This window comes from Symphodus melops, assembly GCF_947650265.1.
Source record: "Symphodus melops genome assembly, chromosome: 18".
NCBI lineage: Eukaryota > Metazoa > Chordata > Actinopteri > Labriformes > Labridae > Symphodus > Symphodus melops.
Genome location: NC_136708.1, coordinates 11,913,106 through 11,934,908, shown reverse-complemented (window position 1 = coordinate 11,934,908; position 21,803 = coordinate 11,913,106). Strand labels below are relative to the sequence as shown.

Here is a 21,803-nt window from a genome sequence, read left to right as displayed (position 1 = left end):
TTGTCGTTTTTGGTGTGAACTGTTTGTGCAGGGCCGCTTCTTCCACGTGTCTTCTTCTGGTGTCGTCACCTCGAGACGTCAGCGGGCACCAGCTCTCGTCAGACAAACTTATTTCTCAAAACGCTATCTGTAAAAAAAAGATGTATGAAGATAGAAAAGAAATATTGAAGAAGAGATTGGGGGGATGAAGTGCACAAAATAGTGTCAGGATGGAAGGTTTAACCTGCAGCGGTTAGTGTGACGGACAACTGAGCCAAACCAGCGCACGCGTTTTCATTTTCTAAAACTTTTGCTGAGTCCCTGTGGAATCCTACGAAATGGGATCGATGTAAAGTTGTTTGAAAAATATACCGAGGGAGTAACTTATTTCATCTCAACCCAAAGGTTCTAGGTCAGAATAGTATACATTAGAGCACTGTATGGTTGAGGTGACAAGAATTCACAGCATAAATCCAATATTAAAGCCACAAACCAGAAGAAACGTGAAAATATGAGCCAAGCAAACAAACAAGATATGGAAAATAAAGGGGGAAGGAGCTCTAGGAGGCAGAGAAAGGCCTGTTTGTGTCCCCTCCTCATGCCTTCGCCCCGGCAAACCCTCATTCTTTGCCTGATGAAATGGAGACTCGGCTCGGTATTTCTCTCTCCTTGCCAGAGACCACAGAGTGACAAAATCCGTGGGGTGTCATAAACGAGCAAAGCCAGGGGGAGAGAGGGAGGAGAAAGGTGGTTGGGAGGAGTGGGGGGGGGGGGGGGGGGGGGGGGGGGGGGGTTTGAGAAGTGGGGATGCGAGGGAAGACAGTCAGATCCATCTGGTCCTGATAAGGCAGAGTGGAAAACAGATGAGTGCGGTGAGTAAGGATTGGGGAGGGGGTGGTTGAAGGGGGGAGAGGAGGAGTGGAGCGTGGATCTACTTGGGATGATATTCTGTCTGGTGTGCCCTATTATCAGCCCCCCCCCCCCCACCCCCCCCCCCCTTCTTTTCCTTCTCACCATTCTACTCCATTTCTCCTTCCCTCGCCAACTTAAGCAACAGTTTGTTGCCTGAGGTAAGAACGAGAGAAAGGAGGAGGCAACAAAGAAGGGAGTGTTCGCCTCTCTCTTGCTTTCTTTCGCTCTCTGTCAGTCCTCCGAACCTCCCTAATCCCTCGCTGGGTGCCATCTTTCATCACGGCCTACCATGTGTGTATTATCCTCTACAGAACACTTCCCATTAATATAATAAGGGCTGCCAGAAGCACTTAGCCTTTTGAGCCTGTCTGAGATATAGTAGATAATACTTTGTGTGTGTGTGTGTGTGGGTGTGTGTGTGTGTGTGTGTGTGTGTGTGTGTGTGTGTGTGTGAGAGTTTCTCCCGCTGTCACACACACACACACACATACAAACATACAGGACCTGCCTAATGAAAAAGAAATGAAAAGTTCCGACTGTGAGGCGGTCTTCCTTTAAAACTTCCAACATTTATTTCATGCCCAATATACCGAAGCGACTTCCTCCGCTGCTTTTTCTTCCGTTAGCTGTCAATCTCCACACCCTCTCCGTCTGGACTGGAAGGAGATGACTTAGCAGGTGTCTGACCTGCTCTGCATGTGGGATGAGAACCATGCCCAGAGACACTCTGCCTTTGGAAATGAAATGTCAGGCTTGGTATCCAGTCAGTCCTGATATGGAGGTGCAAGCACAGCGGGAGTGTTGCAGACACCAGAGTTGTTGAGGTGTTATTTAGACAGGTGTCAGATGGGGCGCTAGTATGACTGGTATGCTCCGAGTTACAAATCTTGAATGAAGAGGATCTTGTTTTGACTGCAGATGAATCCGTATTTATGATGTGAACGCTACAATAACCGGAGCTACAGCGAACAACAGACTGCTGCTGCTCACGGAGACGGAGAAGCGTAATCTCTTCTTAATGAAAGAAGTGTGCATTGGACCCCATTGGTTTGGGGCCTCCCTTTTCTAAAACCTTGATGTGGCCATTGATTAAGGCTGACCCATACATGTTTATTTGTTTGTTTGTTTGTGTTGGAGCCAGTAGTGGCTTCATTTTAACAACGGGTTGAATACACACCATGTCATGTGGTCAGAAAAAGGGACACTGAGTATAACGGACCCTCATGTGATGTATTGCCTACAAAGATATACTTGAATAGCCTCAAACACTCACATACAGAAATGTGTGCAAAGATTCTGCCTGTTTGAGGAGTTACCCTGGAAGAGACTCCTCCATCAAAGGCAGCTTCAGCTGAAGCATACTTGTCTTTGTTGTGTGGTAGTCCTTCAATGGGACCATGAGTGGATTGAATTACTGTGACCATAAACTTGTCAGGATTATGGTTACCGGTAGTTCAGTTAAAAAATCTTTTGATACATAGGGCCAGACTTCGAAACCAGTGGAGTAGTAGCAGATTGATAAAGTCACGTTTGTGTTCTCCAGAAATGAGTAGGTTATAGCCCATTACAGTTTTAGCTCTTAGCTAAAGTTAGAATTATCTCGTAATAAATCTTCTTCTATAATCTCAGCCAGATATGTTAAAACTTTTTCTTTGATTCAAAGTTGAAGCTCTGCACATGAAATGTGTTATACAGCCATGTTGTTTGTACATTATGAAATACATTTCCTCTGGCAGATGCAAAAGCAGGATTTGAGTCTCGACGGCAAAGACTCATGAATTAATAATAAAAAATAAAGAAGACGGAAAAAAAGACTACAGAAATGCAGCTGTAACATAATCAAGCCCTCCATAATTCAGCTCTAATCTCACTCATTAATTTGATACATGACATTCAAATTGAAAACGTGCTGAAGAGTGTCAAGCAATTCCCTTTAAGCTTAAATCATAAACGTCTTTATAGTGTGGGACAAATTGGTCTTATTTCAGCACCGAATGACAAACAGTTCATTTTAAAAGGCACATAACTCCAAAACATATGTGCCGATGTGACGTTTGATAAGAAGCATTACGGGAAAACTGCTGATCTGCTTTCATGTTAAATCCAAGTCGCTGCTGGCAGGCGCCTCAAAGTGCACAACGGGGACAAAGTCGAGCTAATTTTCAGTAGCTCTTTCACTAAGCCTGACAGTACATTAGCAGGATGATGGCATAACCTGTGGTTTCTCAAAGAGGCTATTCAGAGTTTAGTCAGGATTTTTCCCCTTAAGATGGGGACACTGATAGGGCTTTAGGAATTAAACTAACATATGGAGCGAATAAAGGCGGCTCTTGATTTGATTTAGACTCTCTTTGTCAATACTCATGTTTACTTAGGGTGATAACTGGTGGAAGAATGACAAGAGAGCTGAGAGGAGAGGGATGTTTTCTATTTGTGTCCGTCTTGTGCCTGTGGATATGTGACATAAAAAGGCATGAAGGCTTTTGTCATGAATTTAAAGAGAACAGTTTGAACGTGTTTGTGCTTGTGTGAAGTCTTAGGTCTACAGCGACTCGTCGTTATGTGCTCCTTCAAAATAAAAGCATTTTATTCAAACAGAAGTAAAGTAACCTCAGTTTAAGACAGTACAAAAATACAAAGTGAAAGCATAAGAAAAACACTTTTTTTGAGTAAAACGATGTATATAAAACATTTGATTCAAAATTAAATTAACTATTAAATTTCAGTTTAAAATCATGAACAAAATTGAAATAATTTGACAGCCCTAATCATGTGTTTTTATCTAAATGACACATTTTTACTTTTAACTGTTTGCTCTTTGATATTATCCGAGCTGTTTCACCATTGCTTTTCTTTCACTTTCAAATATCAAATGAGTTTCACTTCTTTTTGAAGACTTGTTCATTTTCTCTTCATATCATACTATTTCATGGATGTTTGAGTGCAGAGGTTACAGACAGGGCAGGATTACGTTTCATTATGGAGTGTGATGAATGACAAACAGACCTCAAACAGCAGACCGTCAGACAACCACAGAGTGTAAAGGTCATCACAAAGGTCTGTGACACTTCAAGTAGTCAAGTTGAAGGCAGACTCGTGCATGTGCACGTTAGTATATGAGTTACAATCTTAGGCTGTCAAACACATATGGAAACAAATGTGTTTATCTATCCCAGGGTTTGTTGGGCAGTTGAATGTTGTTTGTAAGTTAGTTTTTGAATCTTGTTTTTTAACCACCAAAGGTTATTTAAAGTCTGGACATCTGAAGCAGTTTGTCTCGAGGCCGTGACGGAGAAAGAGTGTGCAGTGTTTTCTTTTCCTCTGGTTTGTTTATTGCTCTCTTTTTGAAATGTACTGGGGTTTTGGATTTGGCTGGTTCACACATGGTTTGGCTGTAGAACTGGGGTTGGGGGGGAGGTTGGAAAACAAAGAAAATTGTTTTATCATTATGAGCTTGTAGGTTGTTTGGCATCAGTATGCTTTTCTTATGAATCTTCTGTGAGCAGGAACAAGTGGGACTTTGAACAGTTTTTGTTTCATGCTGTGATAACACCTTTAGGTATCATTGTTTTAAATGAGATAGTTTGTACACTGAGGTCAAGAATAATATTAAACAGGAATGTTATACAGAGATGGAAAATAAAAGTACCTGTACTATTCGGGCCACCATGGATGCATTCCCTAAACAGAAACTCCCATAGTCACTTGTTGGAGTGATAACAACTGCTCCCTGAAATCACTATGATCACACTGCATATTGGCACAATAGTGACTTGTGTAAAGAGCATTTGTGTGATGTGAACAAGAACTCTAATATTATTGTCTGTTGAACCATCAGTTACATGTAGAAGAGCAGCATTTAAGCCATCAAATATTTACAACGTTTGCAATGTAAAGAAACATTTGAAAATAGCACTACTGTACGTAACTCTGTAACGTCAGTGTTTAGCCAGCTCTGCATCGTTCTTGAAATCTTTATGTGTTCTAACCTCTCTCCAAGTTTCTCCAGTATTCATCCTGTTTTACCACATTTCTGGTATTGGAGCTTTATCGGGGGAAAAAAAACAGTTTTTTAGGTCGGGTAGTTTGCCTTGATAACTGGTCTCATACTTGTGTGGCAAACCGAGGGGCGTCTAAAACAGCCATGTGGGGTGCTTTAAAAGACATCTCCTCTCTTTGGTCAAAACAAATATACACTGTAGACCGCAATCAAAACATAGAGGGAGGAGATACTGGCTGCTGCATTGTTGTCAGAAATCCCAGCACTGACACATAACATGTTTCCTGAATCTGTGATGATACAATAAGGTCATTTCATGAGTTCATCTGATAGATATCTCACCTATTGTTCCTTTGATTCATTCAGTAACATCTTACAATGAATGCTCTGTTAATACAGGGATCTATGTTGGACAGAAATGATGAATAACTTTGCTTTAACATCATGTCAGACCTAACGTGCTGTTTTCAGGAACTCTCAAACTTGTCAAACAAAATCTACGAGTGTGTTGGGCAACAATGCAGTATGGCTGTTTTTAATTGGGATGCGTGCCTGTGAGCTTCTTGTTTAATGCTCTCTCGGCCCTGTCATGTATCTAATTTATTTTTGCTGCTTCACTACAATGAAGGGGTAAATTTGTCAACGTGTAAGACCACTTACCCCCCTGCAGCGTTTTCGTAGCAACAGATGCTTTTAGTGGCTGTGGGTCAGGGAAGGCTCGCTGCTGCACGCTGAGGCCCATATGGGACGAGCACTGAGGAGGAACCAAAACTCAATAAACATGGCATCGGGGAGGGAAGGAGTTCAAGGGTGCGCTTGTCATGATGGAGGCTACAGTGAGCGCTCCAGTGGCTGCTGGGGTTTTGATGCTGTAATGTGAAACGGCTGGTGGAAAGAGGACTACAATTCCCCTCTTTGTCTGGTCTCCGCCCTAGCGTCACCCCTCTCTCCTCTCCTCAGCGGACCCTCACCAAAACCGAACTCATCATCTTCCATCTCCGTCTATCTCCTCATGTCTGCCACCCATCACGCAGCCTTGATCACTCACTCCTGTTAATGCTCGGTCTAGCGTTACTGTTTAAGGTCACTCTTTGTTTTTGCTATTTTCTCACTGTCTTAATCTCTTAATCATAAAAAAAAAAAGATCTGTTCCTTGCTCTGTTGGTTCATGACAACATAGCTCTTGTAGAAGTGCTCCTATAAAATATAGTCACACCAGAATGAAACGCAGTGAATCTGTTATCTCATCCTCCCTCTCTTCTCTCTTTCCATGTCTCAGTCTCCTGTAGTGTCTGTGGGCTTTGCAAGGTTTCATCCCAACCTGGTGGTGGGAGGGACTTACTCGGGACAGATCGTCCTCTGGGACAACCGCAGTCACCGTCGGACCCCCGTCCAGAGGACTCCTCTATCTGCTGCCGCACACACTGTAAGGATGTCTCCAATACCAGTCTGACACACAGTTCAAAACCAGCACAGTGACTCAAAGCAATCATAGATGATGTGGCAGCACAAACGTGGACATTTTTTCACTGTGACAGACTTACAAAAAAAATACATTCAATGATTGTAAATTAAATGATATTTTTCTGTGATTTGCATTTCATTTAATTTCTTTCTTGCCCTTGGTTGTTCTGTAACACTGAAATATGATTTCAGAAATAAGCTCATCAAAAGAAAACCAATCAGTTAATATAATCATTAATCCATTAGTCAATCAGTTATTGTTAAAAAAAAAAAAAAGGAGTTACTTGCTAACTCCAGCTCCTTCACTTTACTTATTTTTATATAATTACGAAAAAAGTTCCCAATGTTGTTCAGTTTGTGGAATCAGAAAGATTTTATGATATTGTCATGGTATCCAAGAACTTGAACACATTTTTCACCCTATTTTTTCTTTCTTAATGAAGTCTTTTAATGTGAACTATGATTACGAAGACAAAAAAATCATTTGACAGATTATGTAAAGTCAAAAAAAAAAAAAAAGGCTTCATGATGGATGAAAATGTTTGGTGGTTAGAAATAAGCTCTGATGGAATATCCTCTCTTTCCTGTCGGGCTTTACATAAGAATTAGGAAAGTAATCTAATGTATGTGTTAAAACCACATCAACACACACGCATAGGCAAATTCGCACGCACAAAAAACACAAACATAAACACACACACACACACACACTCAAACACAAACAAACACTCACAAACAGACTTGTATGCATACACTTGATTTGAGCGTACTGGAAACAGCGATATCCAGGGGGCCGCTGTAAGCATAGCTATAGAAGGCTGCAGACACACACACACACACACACACACGTCTACATACCATTCATTTATGTACACTTACACTCTAATAATGGGGTCATCGTTCTCATCCTCTCTGAGCGGCCTGTAGATAAGTGAACAGCTTCTTTGTGCTGCTCATTACACAGATCTTAATGACTTCATGCTTTCACATACTGCTGTGGGTTTGCACTAAAGTGTGCGTCACACTGCAGGGTGGCATGTGAGCTGCTGTTCCATAAATTATCCAATGATGTCATTTGTCTGAAGGTAGAATTTTATCATCATCTGCACGTTAAAACCATGTTTAAGCCATGTGCTTTTATAAATGTATAAACAATGTTACTTCATGGTACACAATTGTTTCTTAAATCGTTTGTCAACCAATAGAAAAATCGGAACTATTGCTGCAATACATTTCCACGAGATTCTTAGTTACTCGTTATTTTCCCCGGCGGTCTCCCCCTGCTCCGCTCACGTCAGTTAAGCTTTGCCGCTCTCTCATTTCTCTCTCAGCACTGTGCACTCTCCAACACAAGGGACTGCAGCAGAGGAGAGACGTCACAGCATTCATGTCCCTGCAAAAAAAAAAAAAAACATAAAACATTGACTCTTGTGATATTTGCAAGACAGTCGTAGGCTGAGGGTAAGAAGTTGGGCTGACGTTTAACCCTCAGCCTGAAGTAACTTTGTGATCACACGGCTTTAATGTGATGCATTCACAGACAGATTTCTATCAAAGTTGTTTGGTAAGGTATTTTTACTTTTACTGACGTACAGCTTCCTGTACTCCTTCATACACCAGTGCTTCGGCCATCTCTTGAATTTTGATCTCAAATACAGTCTTTGTGTGTGTGTGTTGTGTGTGTGCGTGCGTGCGTGTAGCATCCCGTGTACTGCGTGAACGTGGTAGGCACCCAGAACGCCAACAACCTGATCACGGTGTCGACAGACGGCAGGATGTGCTCCTGGAGTCTGGACATGCTCTCTCAGCCACAGGTACACAACACCACTCAACATGGCAGTGTTGAGTTCCCGGGGTATATTTCTCTGGGATAACATGTGTGTTTTTTTTTCATCTAAACATTCAAGCTTCCTCCTCTTGTGTGTGTGTGTGTGTGTGTGTGTAGGAGACCATGGAGCTGGTGTACAATAAATCCAAACCTGTGGCGGTGACAGGCATGGCTTTCCCCACGGGGGACGTTAACAACTATGTGGTTGGCAGTGAGGAGGGCACTGTGTATACTGCATCCAGACATGGCAGGTGGGTGAACTAAAAACACGTGGAAGCAAAACATTATAGTCAAACCCGTGCAGGATCACTCGTTCGTCTTCGCCTTGTAAAAAAAAATGCTTTATGATTTATAGCTTTTATAATAAAAAAAAGTACAACATCACAGTAAGATCCTTCTGCAAAAAAATGTTACATTGATGTCGTCAGCACACACATCTATTGACATTTTGTACAAAGTGTTTTTTGTCGTGTCTTTTAAAAGAATGAAAGCGTCTCGGAGTTGATCGTTTTTGCTCCTTTTAAAGTTAGTTGATGGTTTCACTTTAAACAAAGCGTCCGTGCTGTGCTGTAGTTCCACTTTGGACTTCACCGTTTTGCACGCGAACAAGTTTAGAACATTTCTCCATTGCAGAGCTGACTGAATAAGTTATGTGTACCCCCACCTCTGTGTTGTCCTCTCAGTAAGGCCGGTATCTGTGAGATGTTCGAGGGCCACCAGGGACCGGTGACGGGCGTCAGCTGCCACAGCGCTGTGGGCACCGTTGACTTTTCCCACCTCTTCATCACTTCCTCCTTCGACTGGACCGTCAAACTCTGGAGCACAAAGGTATGTGGTTTAAGAGGTAAGGGGGATGTGTGGGGGGTTGATTGTGGACCCTGAGAGGTTGTATTGAGAGAGAGAAAATGTGTCAGAGAGTGGGTGAGCGAGAGAGAGAAAGCTGAGTGCTGGAGGTGAGCAACTCTTTGGAAATCAGGTTCTCTCTTTATTTCTTGTGTGTGTGTGTGTGTGTGTGTGTGTGTGTGTGTGTGTGTGTGCGCGTGCATATATAAGTTCTATCACTAGGTGTGTGGAAACTGTACGGATGGTTATTTTTGACCTAAATGTAGTCTTCCCGGCTTGCTGTGATCTGCCCCCTTTAAGATGTACTAATAATATAGACAATACTGTCTACGTCTATATAGCCAACACAACACAACCAAGTGGAGGATTTTACTGCCAGTCCAAGTTTAGGGCACAACTGCCTCACATTTAAATAAAGAAAAACTGTCACTTGAAGACACAGAATCATCTCTAAGGAGGTCTCAACCCAGTGATATAGATGCGTCACTGAAGTCATGCTCAATGAGTAGCAGAAAGCAGTACAATGTTCTCCGTGGGCAGTATAGATCCTCCGCTGAGGTTGTGTGTTAAAATAGGTGTTTGGGAACCGTACCGTTTACTAGCACGTTGATCGGACTGCTGTCTTTGTCCCAATATACAAACACCGAGGACGATTCAGTTTGTCCGACTGGCAGGTTGCAACACTCTCCCTTTTGAGCTCGCTACTATTGAACCTTCTTCCTGGTTGACCAATTACTTCAAGTTGCTTCTAAGTTAGCAAGCTGCAAAGTGGCGGCATGTCCAACGGTGATAACATGGACTACTAAACAGCACGGTACGTTTCGTATGAAACAAATCTAACTGCCTGGTTTCCACTTTGGCGTCTTGTTGTCTTCCTGGCTTCCTTCTCAGAATTCATACGGTTTGACTTCCAGGGAAAAGCCTGTGGCAATAAATTCTGTCTGTATGAATAAAATCATTTTTTTGACTCCTGTTTTATATTTTCCCTGTTGAAGGCAGCCTTGTTGCAGGATGGTTTTCCCCTCTGCCCAACTTGAGTGGGCGTGGTCAGTGGAGAGTGACTTCAGTGGATACCTTCTGTCGTTAAATCAGACCAAAAATTCAGTTTCAGCTGCTTTTTTTTGTTTTTAAGATTAGAAACATCATTAATGTCAGAAGTTTGACTCACTCAGTTACTCTTACCCAGACTCTCTCTCTCTCTCTCTCTCTCTCTCTCTCTCTCTCTCTCTCTCTCCTCTCTCTCCTCTCTCTCTCTCTCTCTCTCTCTCTCTCCTCTCTCTCTCTCTCTCTCTCTCTCTCTCTCTCTCTCTCTCTCTCTCTCTCTCTCTCTCTCTCTCTCTCTCTCTCTCTCTCTCTCTCTCTCTCTCTCTCTCTCTCTCTCAGGGCGAGCGCTCCTCCTCCTTTATGTTTTGTGACCTCGTCCACTCCAGGCTTTTGTTCCCCTTTCAAACCAATGGGATGCTTTCTATTTGGCAGCATTTCAGTGGAGGAAAGTGGGTGCTGGAGAATAGAAAAAGTTAGTCATTGTACTCAAAGAAAGTTTTGCAGAGAGCGGCTGTCACACTATGGATTTATTCCCAGGTACATTTGCGGTGTGCTAAAACGTGATTGAAAGACTATTTCAACGTTGCGCTTATTGTTTTGAGTTGAAATGAAGATCGCTCCAGTGGATGCGAACACAGGAAGAGGAAACGTGTCATGGTTGATGGTAGAGGTGATACTAACTTTAAAGGACAGAGGGATCAGCATGAGCAGCCCTCGAACAGCAAACAGCCAAAAATCAAAGGTGGACTATTTCAGTAGGAGAAAAATACATAATGCATGTTGGGTAATACTGCAGCTTTATGCAGGATCCAGTTACAGTTTACATGCTTGGCTGTAAAAACTCTGATAAATGTGTCTCACGTGTGCCTGCAGCCGGTCAAACATGAGTCTTGTGTGAAGACTGACACATATTAAAACACATTTCTGTGGACTTTTCATCAGAGGACTGTTTTATTTTTCAGGATTTGGGGAATTCCTTTTTCCTTTGAGGGGCACCGCAGGAATGTGCGTCTGTCTCTCATCCCATATAACCCATGTTTGTGTGTTGGCAGGCTGAACACCTGAGTGTGTTTGGATGGACGTGTTCACACCTCTTGTGCACCTTCAGCAAGCTGCCTTTGTTTACCTAAAATCCCCTCGAGGACTGCCTCCGACCCGACACACAGGTTTTTGCGTTCGCACACACGTTTGCCCTCACGCTTCTGGAAAGAAGAAAAAAAAGAAAAAAGGTGTCGTACAGACGTCTGCTGATGTTTTCATACTCAGCGGTGCAAAGACTGCGGTTAGTGAAAACATTCAGAGTGGGCCAGAGGGTGAAGACGTCGCGACATCTGGGAGTGGGTTTATGAACGTGCATGACTTGACATATCTCACCCTCTTGAAGTGCAAAACCAAAATCTCCTAAGTGATTGGATGAAGCGTATTCAGTCCAGTGTGATTGAATGAAAGGCCAGAAGAGGATTGTTACAGAGTGCTGGTAATAGATCAGATAAGTGAAAATGGTTTTATCTCGAGGGGAAGGTTTCTGTTACTTAGCTTGTGACTCATTAAATAAACTCTGTCATATCAGTGAGTGGTTCTTATATTCTTGATTGAAGATTTCAAGCTGAAGGAACCAGAGGAACCACACGACTTACAGAGGAAAGATGGTTGGACCAGTGTGGGTGACACTTCAAGACAAGGACCTTAAAGTTACCAAAAAAAAAATCTTAAATTTTTACATTATTTAACGCGGGATGTAAAGCTGCTCAGGTTTCATCAATAGATTAACATACAGTAGAGTTTCTTTTGATATTTCCTGATATCACAAAGTCTGCCGAAATATGGTTTTAACTCAATGTAATTCAGAAACAGAAGATTAAGTGTTTGGCCCATTTAAAACGATCTGTCAAATATACATCAAGGAACAAAGAACAACAAATACATGATTCCACATTTGAATTGTAAACTTGTAAAATGTGCTGTGAGGCCACATTTCTACAGTTCTCAGGTCAGGTCAGGTCAGGTCGTCGAGTTTCTGCGCCCGGTTTTGTAACAGCTTGGCTCATTTGTAGCCTGTGCTCTCTCCGTGGATCCCAAACTCTCCCCACACTGCTCACTTACTCCTGAGGGGAGTCCGTGACGTAACATTGTTTGGTCAGTATGATCAGGCTCTTTTCTGCCCGCTTGTCGTCATGTACGAGGCTGCTGGATGGAAACAGTTAAAGAAACAGGTGTCATGAACAAACTGAAGTCGAATGTTGAAGACGATGACAACGATCGATGTTGTCATACATTGCGATCAGTAAATTGAAAGCTTTTCTGATCTGCTTGCATTAAATGAACCGGCATTGATGTGCGATGTTACTCCTTGTTTACGGTTCACGTGATGATTTACAGTTCAGACCTGCTAAAGCTTGCCAGATCCTCAGCACAGGAAAGATAATGACGAGCAGTCTCTGTACTCGTGGCGCCGTGAGGATTAAGCTTCATTTTAAGATTACTCTCAGACTTGTTTCTGCAGATTATTGACCAAAATCGCCTCATTTAAGAGCGCTAGATTATGGAGAGACTACAGTAAAACAGTAGTTTGAATTTTGGAAGATCACTAGATAAATCAGGGCCTCTCATCTGTGATTGTTTTCTGGCTTATAGAACTATATTTTTAAAAGCGAGCTTAAAATTGCATCAGAGGTGATCATCCATCGAGGCAGATTAACACAAAAAAACCAAAAACATTTTGGTAAAAGAAAAATTCAAAAGCTAGAGGATTAGTGGATAAGAAAGAGTACGAGTTATAACTAGGGACAAAAACAAGGAGAGAGTGAGAGAAAGAAAAGATAAACAGGAACGGTCCAGCTGATCGAATGCTGAACCTGTGTGATGAAGTAAAATGACCTCTGCTGTCACCCGCCGTCTCGAAAACAGGTTCAATCGAGGCTTGAAATTGGTTCGGCTGTTTGTTTGTGTGTGTGTGTGTGTGTGTGTGTGTGTGTGTGTGTGTGTGTGTGTGCCCTGCTATCTGTGTGCAGGTCTCACAGCCTTTTAAAAACTACCGCGGAGTGAGAGAGTAAAGGTGATGGAGAAAAAGAAAGAATGAGAGAGAGAGAGAGAGAGAGAGAGAGGGGGGACTGCATTCCTTCATTTGCTCCTCCAGCCAACCTGTCTCCTCTCCTCCGCCCCTCCTTCTCTACCTGTCAGGAATGCAGTTTGTAAGCCTCTGGAATCCTAACAGCAGCTCTGAGACACACACACACACACACACACACATAAATTTGTATTAAGCCACTTTCCCACACTTCTTGTATTTATCCTCCATCTTTAATTGCAGCCTAAAAGCAGAAGTCTTCAACCATTGGCTGCATCGATAAAGTCAGGTCAAAGCTCCACAAATTCAGAGCCCTCGAACAAGACCAAAAGACGTGCCACACACACAATCGCACAAAGACTTCAACTCTGTCCCTCCTGACCAGACTCTAAAATACGTGCAGGATTCATGTTGATCTTTTTTAAAGGCCGTGTTTGAGGCCAATTGATTTTCTACATTGATATCATGTCACCGTGTAAGATTATCCACAGTTTTATTGGAGTTTGAACCTATTTTAGCCAACGAGAGACATTTAAAAAAAGAAACTGTCGAGGATGTGTTTAAGGCATCTTCAAATGACATCATCATCATCATCATCATCATCATCATCATCATCATCATCATCAAACAGATCATCCAGCACGGAGCTGTGTGTGCAACATTTGAAACCTGAACATTTTTGTGATTTATCTTATCGTCATATTTGTTTGCATTGAAAGACACATTTCAGCTCATATGGTTTTCTTCAATAACTTTTTGACTCTTTCATACTGAAATCACGACAGAGCTTTAAAAGTCCATCAGTGGAATCCTCGAACAAACACACACGAACACACAGACGCTTGTGTCCAGTGTTTTGTCCGTTCTCCACCCTTCCTGTTCCTCTCATGTCTTCCCTTCCTCTGTCTCTCTCTCTCTCTCTCTCTGTCTCTCTCTGTCTCTCTCTGTCTCTCTCTCTCAGACAGCTGTTGTGTTGAGGTTACAGTACACCTTGTGGAGGGGCCCTCCCTTTCATCTCTCCCAGCGGTTTTATGGTGCTGTGTGAATGTGCAAGGCTTTTTAATTAGGCTCTGCACCCAGACAGGCCCCAAGGCTGAGGCAGCGCCACTCTGTCTGAAGCTCTCTCACTCCCTCTCTCCATTCCTTCTCTCTCTCTCTCTCTCTCTCTCTCTCTATCTCTAGTGTGTCATCTGCTATAATCTCTAACTCTCTCTCTCACACCATATCTTAATTTGTCTTTCTTTCAGCACAATAAGCCTCTATACTCGTTCGAGGACAACGCAGACTATGTGTATGACGTCATGTGGTCGCCTGTGCACCCTGCGATGTTCGCCGCCGTAGACGGCATGGGCCGCTTAGACCTGTGGAACCTCAACAACGACACAGAGGTATGTGCATGGAAATAGGTCACAAAGAACATGCTCTCTGCGTCGTCTCCCTGTGTGTCTGCTGCTGCCTGTCGTTGGGCCTCGTCCCTGAACCGCACATCCAAACACCCAAGACTTTATCTACTCCTTCCCAACGCAACCACCACCAGCTCCTCCACATCCCTCAGTGCGCCGACACACACGCACACACAGAACTCAAGATTCCCCCACGGGCGTTTCCAGCAGTGCTGGCTTTAAATCACACTCAGCGACATCTCCCCACCCAGATGTGTCCCGCTAACATTCCTGCAACCTCTGTCCAACTTTTCAGGCAACCTCAGGACCCCGCCACCTCCTCTCATCCGCCTCCCACACTATGTCCCATCAGTGAGGCGCACACATGTGCTGGAGACCTCAGTCTGCAGTCTCATGCTGAAGATTAAAATAATGAAATGAGACAGTTTCTCAGTGCTGTGAGGGGAGATTTATTTTTAAAGAAGAGGGCATCGGAGGCCACGGCAGGGAAGAGCATCTTACCGCTCAACTTCATTTAACACAATTTATTATGTGGAATGAAAAATTTTTTAAAAATACGTATTTTGCCTGAATTGTAAGAAATGACACAAAACAATACTTGAGGGAACCGCTTACAACAGCTTATTGTTAATAGAAGAAATACCTCAACGTCTCAGGAAAGAAGCTACAAAGTGTATTTTTTATGTTTGATACCGTATCCAGCTAGCTTTTTTTTTTCTTTTTTTTTGAGTAAAAAAGTGCTGGCAGTGCGCTCGTGAGCACTTGCATGAAGCGTTTGTGTGCTGCGAATGAAAAGTTCTGAGCTCGTCGGTGCCTCTGTGTTATTATTGAAAGAGGAGACGTACGTTCCTAAAACTTTAAAAGTTTCAGTTTGGTCAAAAATCTTCAGAAAGTCTGCGTCTGAAATTATACTTTTTTTTTTTACATGTCTGAAAGTGAGTACCAAACCTTTGATCACTCAGCTAAGAGTACAGATAAAAGGATCCTTCATTCTCCTTCACTCTTGGTTTCCATGGAGACAACACTCAGTGCCTTCAACCTAAATACCAGTCAGCATAAGATGCTCTCCTTCGTTTCCCATAATGCTCTTTCACTCTTCTCCTTCTCTTTTTTTCTGGCAGGCCTCTCTGGCTGTCCTCATGAAATTCACATCTCCAACAACTCCGGGGATTTGATGTTACATCTCAGTTGTCGTGTCTCATAAAATCTCTCTCCTCTGCTCTCGTTTGAACTGTGACTCGATCCCTCATTGATCTCATCGGGAGCTTCTTCCCTCTGCAGCACACATGACAAGATTCCCATGATTCTCTCAACAGCAGCCTTTTCAGCGACGGAGGAAGAGTTCATTATGGACAGCCTAACTCTGCTAACAATGTGCTTTATGAGAAACATTTGCTCCGACACACACACACACACACACACACACACACACACACACACACACACACACACACACACACACAAACGGATGTTCTGAACACATACAACACACATTCACTCCTACACAGTCTGTCTAATAGCAACAGACTTCCATTGTTGCCATCATGTTAAAAACACACAGTCATAACGACACTAACGGAGCAGTGCCGCTCGCCTGGTTCTCATTTCCAGCAAACACACACTCACAGACACACGCATACACAGCCAATTTAAAGCGCTCAGTTCAGATCCACTCGGGCGGAGCGAGGGAAGCTAGCAGGCTAATGGCAGTCAGTCTGTGGTTAGCACTGCTTTAAATACGCAGAAGCTCCGTGTGTGTGAGGCGACATGATGCCAAGGCCTCTGTCTCCACTGGTGACATGTGTCAGACTCGCCCGCCACATGTCAGGAACAGTTTATGGAAACACTGCAGATGGTTTTAGGTTTTTTAAAAGGTGCAACATGAGCGCTGCTGTTTTCTAAAAAGAGCATTGGCCACAACAGCAAACAAGATGCACTTATTATACAGTTCCTTATTCCTTATTATAAAGTCCTTGTGTGAGTCCACTGCAGAGGAAGAAATTCTTAATGAGACGGACATGTGTGATGATCCTCCAGATTGTTTGGATGAAGCTCTGCATTTAAAAAACTTTTTAGCTTAAACGGCATTAGCGCCTTTAAATGTTAAGACACTTTGGAGACATTCTCTAAATGTACATTTTTATTTCAGAAATTGAAAAAAGCACAATATTAGATATTGGAAGTGTTTTTTAACTTTAACTATCATTCAGACTCAGGAGGTTGTACTACAAATGAGGAACATTGAAAATGTCACGTGATCAGCTGTCACGGAGAAGTTATTGTTATGGATGTTTCAGAGGATTTTATGAAGGATGTCAGGTTATATTTGAACTTATTCAGAGTGAACTGTGAAAAACATGCAGTTGGTTCTGTAGAGATCATTCCAAATCAGGACTTTACTCCGTTATATGTACATGTCAAATCTATTGATTTATATGCAGTCCATTTGAATGAATAACACATTGGATTTGTTTTCATTGTTTTCGTCCACCAGGTACCGACTGCCAGTGTGACCATTGAGGGAGCATCGGCACTCAACCGAGTCCGCTGGTCGTCAGGAGGGAAGGAGGTGGCGGTGGGCGACTCAGAGGGTCGCGTCTGGATATACGATACTGGCGAGGTACAGATAATAACTGTGTGCTCGTAATGAAGATGTTTACCAATCGTTAGATGTGGGGGGAAAAGAGAGACTACGATCCTTGTCTTTGTCTTCAGAAATCAGGGCAGAGTGAGCGCTCCTTCTCTCAGGCGTTGTTTTCATCACTACAGATCCATTCTGTCACGTTTTAAAATCACTGTGCCACGTTGAATGTTAATATTTTGGCGGTTTGATGTGGTGAGAAGAATGTTGGGTGATGGATTCACTGTGCGAGCTGTGATGCACGCAGCTGGTGTTTCTCGCTGGTTTCATTTACAGACAATCAGGATTTAATTACCCTCGAGGTGCCAATAGCCTGAGTGAAGGACGACGGCCAGAATTTATTGCATTGTAGATATTATAGTAGCTCTCGAGTAGACTTTAGTGATGGATGTTGGAGCTGCCGGTGCATCCGTCACAACTCGTCAGTGATATCTCTGTCTTTGCTGATTTTGTGTCAAGAAGAAAGAACAAGTGCTGTGAATAGACACATCATGTAAAATATGTTTACACATGCACTACCATTGCAGTGTTTAATGTATATTTGCTCCACTGACTTTACTGAAAGACTGGTACTATAACAGTAAAACCCCCACATTCACCACAACCGATCATTTTAAGTCCTTCAGCTCTGTATGTTTACCCAACTGTCAGCATCGCCATGAATGTATGTGTTTGATTTTTGTCCCTCCCTGCTTCATGTCCCTGTAAAATAGCCTCCACATGACTCTACCATCACCACAAAGCGGCCAACCACCCTGCCTGCATCTGTATGTTCTCTGATGCTCAGAGGGCTCTGGTTAGATTCCCCAATGGGAGGGCATGTTAGCCTAGCCCCTCGGCTAATTTTAGCATCTCTCTGGAGTGCGGTACGTTTGAGCTGGTGGCGTTGATGGTAACAAAGGGTCATCAATAAAAGTGAGCGGGGTTGACGGTTTTATGATCTTAAGGACGTGTGTGTGTGTGTGTGTGTGAGATTGTGTACTGTGTGTGTGTGTGGGTGTGGGTTTACTTCTCTACAAATTCCCCCACATTGCTAAAATTAGGAACAGCATGCGAATAAAAGACCCTTGAGCAGCTCCAGGAAATCAGAGTTAAAAAAGACTTCGATTTCAGTTTTATATAACTTGTTACAATTTAGCTTTGGTGATTTATCAGCAAGATGTATTTGTTCTTTTATTGACTTTTGCTCTAAAGTACAAATAACACAAGTCTTTCAGAATCCTCTCATGAGACAGAGCTCCAGCAGATCAGGGTCGGGGGCTTCCCGCTGCTCCATGACTTATAAACGTTTTGGACCCGCTGCTTTTAAACGCACAGCTCCACAAAATCCCACATTGTTTCTCTGACATTTGAGCTTCTTGTATTCTTTTCAAATTAGGCTAAAGCTGAAGTCAGAGCGGCATATACATGAGTTCCTGGCTGAGCCCCCCGCTGTGGCTAGCTCTAAGGGGGGTGTTCAAAATGGCTGCCTCCCTCCTCCTGGTTCCTGTTTAATTACAGCCTGGCCACGCAAAGCGGTTGCAGACAGCTTGGGTGGCGGCCGCGGCTTCTGTCCCACTCATTCTGACTTCCACAGTGCTCAACTGGAGGCAGACGCTTAAAGAGGAACAGTTCTGTTTGACTTCCTGTATTAACTCTTTACGATCGCTGCAGCTCATTTTTAGCTCCTTTAGGGCTGTAGAGAGACTGAAATATCGTATCTGATGGATAATAATGACTTTTATTCAGACACACTTTGTTCTTTTTTTTCTTCATTACAAGTTCAACTGAGATGTAAACATCATACATGTCTTATGTAATTGTTATTTTTGCCCATCACTGTCCCCTTTATGGTGTCATTATGGTACTGTTTTCAGAAGGAAGGAAACTAAATCAACATGAAAACTTAGCCGAGGTAATGAAATTATTATCTCTATGGAAGTTCACATTTTTCAAAGGATTATTTTGGGGCTTTTTAGGTAGAAACTAGTGAACGAGAGTGCAGCATGACACGAGAAAGACGACACAGGTCAGATTTGAACCCTGGCCGTCTGGACTTTAGCCTCTGTACATGATGCCGTCCACGCTAACCTCCAGGCTACCAGCATCCTGCTAGTTAGAAGTTTTGAGATAAAAACCTTATTATCATTTGATGACAAGTGGAGATGATGAGATTAGACCCTCGACTTTTTCTTCCAATTTTTGACTTGATTTTGTAAGGGGCCATAAAATATACATGTAACAATGTTATGCAATGCCAAGTTAGCCTTAAGCTAATTTACATCTGCAGTATCACAACACTTTTTTTAGCCATCTATAAAGGCACAATATCAGACATATTACAGATACATACAGCAGAAATCAGGTTTGCCCTGCGTAAATGTCTCTCTGAGTCTATGATGAGTGAGAAGCTGGAGTCCTACCAGTTGTGTTGTTGTCAGCGCGGTGTTTACATTATGTTTACATAGACAGTGTATAAAGCTGTTTTAGTCTACGACAAGAGAAAAGAGGAGTAACATAACATACTGACTGCTAATTTGGACGTCACGTAAGTATCTTTAGATCCCTCAGCTCATTCTGTGTCAATTTACATGAAGCCAGTTAGCCAAAGTGTGCTAACATTAGCCTGCTATCACAAAAATGCAGGCCTTAGGTTAAGCAGGTGCTTAATTATGGTGCATTCTATTTCATGCAAATCTTCCATAACATGATTCTTTGATTTTATAACAGAAGAAGCTGTGGGAGAATCAGTGGCGCTTTGTTGCCCAGCAACAGGTGTGGTAGCTTCATAGCACACAGGTTTTCTCCCTCAGCATGTAAAGCCATGTCCTCCATGTTTCCTACAGCTGTCCGTGGCTCACACTGACGACTGGGGACGATTTGCTCGTACCCTGATGGAGATCCGTGCTAACCGGGCAGATGGCGAGGAGGAGGGGCCTATGGAGCTGGCTTCGTAGAGCGGGACTCCAAACCAAAGCAGAAAGAATCAGGAGGCCTGATGTGCTTTTATTGGTGTCACTGTAGCATGAGCTTCTCCCTCACTTTATTTCTGTTTTCTCACTTTTATGTGCAGTTACTGTCAGGTCGTATTTCTGCGTTTACTGTCTTGTAAATGCACTCTGTCTCTTCATCGGTAAACTGTTGATCTTTACAGATTCGTCCTATTTATTTGTTTAATGACTTAAGGTGATGTGTTGATTGCAACCTGTGAACCTGCAGTATTTACCAAGTGGCAGTCTTTTAGCCTTATGAAGTTATGTGTACTGTAACAATGCTTTGCACTACTGTGAAAATCAAGCAGGGTCCATAGACTAGTCATGTTTACAAACTGTCACGTCCACTTTTTGTTGTGCTTCTTTTCTCTGTATCATGATGCCTGCATGCAACACATTCCTGAAATATTACAGATGCATTAACATGAGAGTTGCTTTGTGATGTGTTCAGGTGTGGATGGTGTGGTTGTGAGGGAATACAGAAACTTTAACAGGATTGGCACTTTGTATTTTGATTCTACACTGGAGCAACATCTGTATATTATTCATGAACTGTGAGGATCATCAAGAGGTATATTGTTCTGCGGAGTGCTCACTGTCAAACCTGCTGTGTTTGCTATTAAAGCAGAGCTGATCAACTGTCTCTCTTTACTCTCAGTACACATGTATACAAACACTTAAAGCGACTCCTCTAAAACTGACACACTAAGACAAGAAGTTATCAGCTGTCTGTGAGATATTTACACAGCTACAAACATATACACCTGAAACCAAAAATCTTACAACAATAAAAATGTTAAACACTGTTTAAGCTGTGTCTATGTGTAAGCAGTTTGTAATCACATTGTGAATACATTTCATACAAATCCAATGTGTTACATACAGTTCAAATAAACACAATTGAAAGGGAAACAAAAAGTAACTATACATGTATGAAAATATGTCTAGTGTTCATGTGCATGAAGGAGCAGTCTTATGTAGCATTGTAACCATATGACGGATGTGCTTTTATAGAAAACCGCAGAAGGAAGACACTGGAAAAAGCTGCCTCTGTTCTAAATCTACTTTTTTGGATTTGTTCTTACTAAAGCAAGCAGGATTTGCAGAAGTTAAATGTTTAAACTTCTGCAACTTGTGTGCAACAACTGCAAGAGTCCTACAAAGAGTTCTCAGCCTGGACCTGAGGGTTGCATGAAGAGTGACATATATATGTTGGTCATTTTCAGAAGAAAAATTACAGATAAGTGAACTACAACAATGACTTGGTTGAAACTTGTGAGTCCTCCTTTTCACTTACTCTATACCCATGGAGGTTCAGTGGGAGCTCATGTTGTAGGGGGCCACCTCCCTCTCTTCTCCTGCTGCTGCTGTCGCCTCAGTACAGCGTGGGAGATGGAGTCCAAACTTGCTCTCAATGCCAGCGAACGTGGCCACAGCCAACCTGAAGCCTCCGATGTGGTCGGGGTTGGGCGCCGGCAGGCTGATCCGAGACTTGGGGGTGGGCTCCAAGCCAGCAGGCTTTCTGTGGTTGGGAGTGATGAAGAGAGAAAGAGAGAGAGACACACACATGGGGAGAAGCCAGAGGCACAGTAAGAGAGGGAAAGGGAGAGAGACGAGAGTAGTGGTAGAGGGAGACGGTCAAACAACAAA

At 42.8% G+C, this 21,803-nt stretch overlaps 1 protein-coding gene across 1 annotated transcript in view; it reads left to right on the top strand.

The window, feature by feature from the left end:
* LOC306839827 (cytoplasmic dynein 1 intermediate chain 1-like) overlaps positions 1 to 20,796 on the top strand; it is a 28,516-nt gene extending 7,720 nt beyond the window's left edge. Inside the window, exons 5-11 of the mRNA XM_079368740.1 lie at positions 6,171 to 6,317; positions 8,056 to 8,169; positions 8,301 to 8,434; positions 8,867 to 9,011; positions 14,385 to 14,525; positions 17,035 to 17,160; positions 20,007 to 20,796. Coding sequence (XP_079224866.1) covers positions 6,171 to 6,317; positions 8,056 to 8,169; positions 8,301 to 8,434; positions 8,867 to 9,011; positions 14,385 to 14,525; positions 17,035 to 17,160; positions 20,007 to 20,117 — 918 coding nt within the window. The 3' untranslated portion in view covers positions 20,118 to 20,796. The remainder of the gene's footprint in view (positions 1 to 6,170; positions 6,318 to 8,055; positions 8,170 to 8,300; positions 8,435 to 8,866; positions 9,012 to 14,384; positions 14,526 to 17,034; positions 17,161 to 20,006) is intronic.
* Positions 20,797 to 21,803: the final 1,007 nt, after the last annotated feature.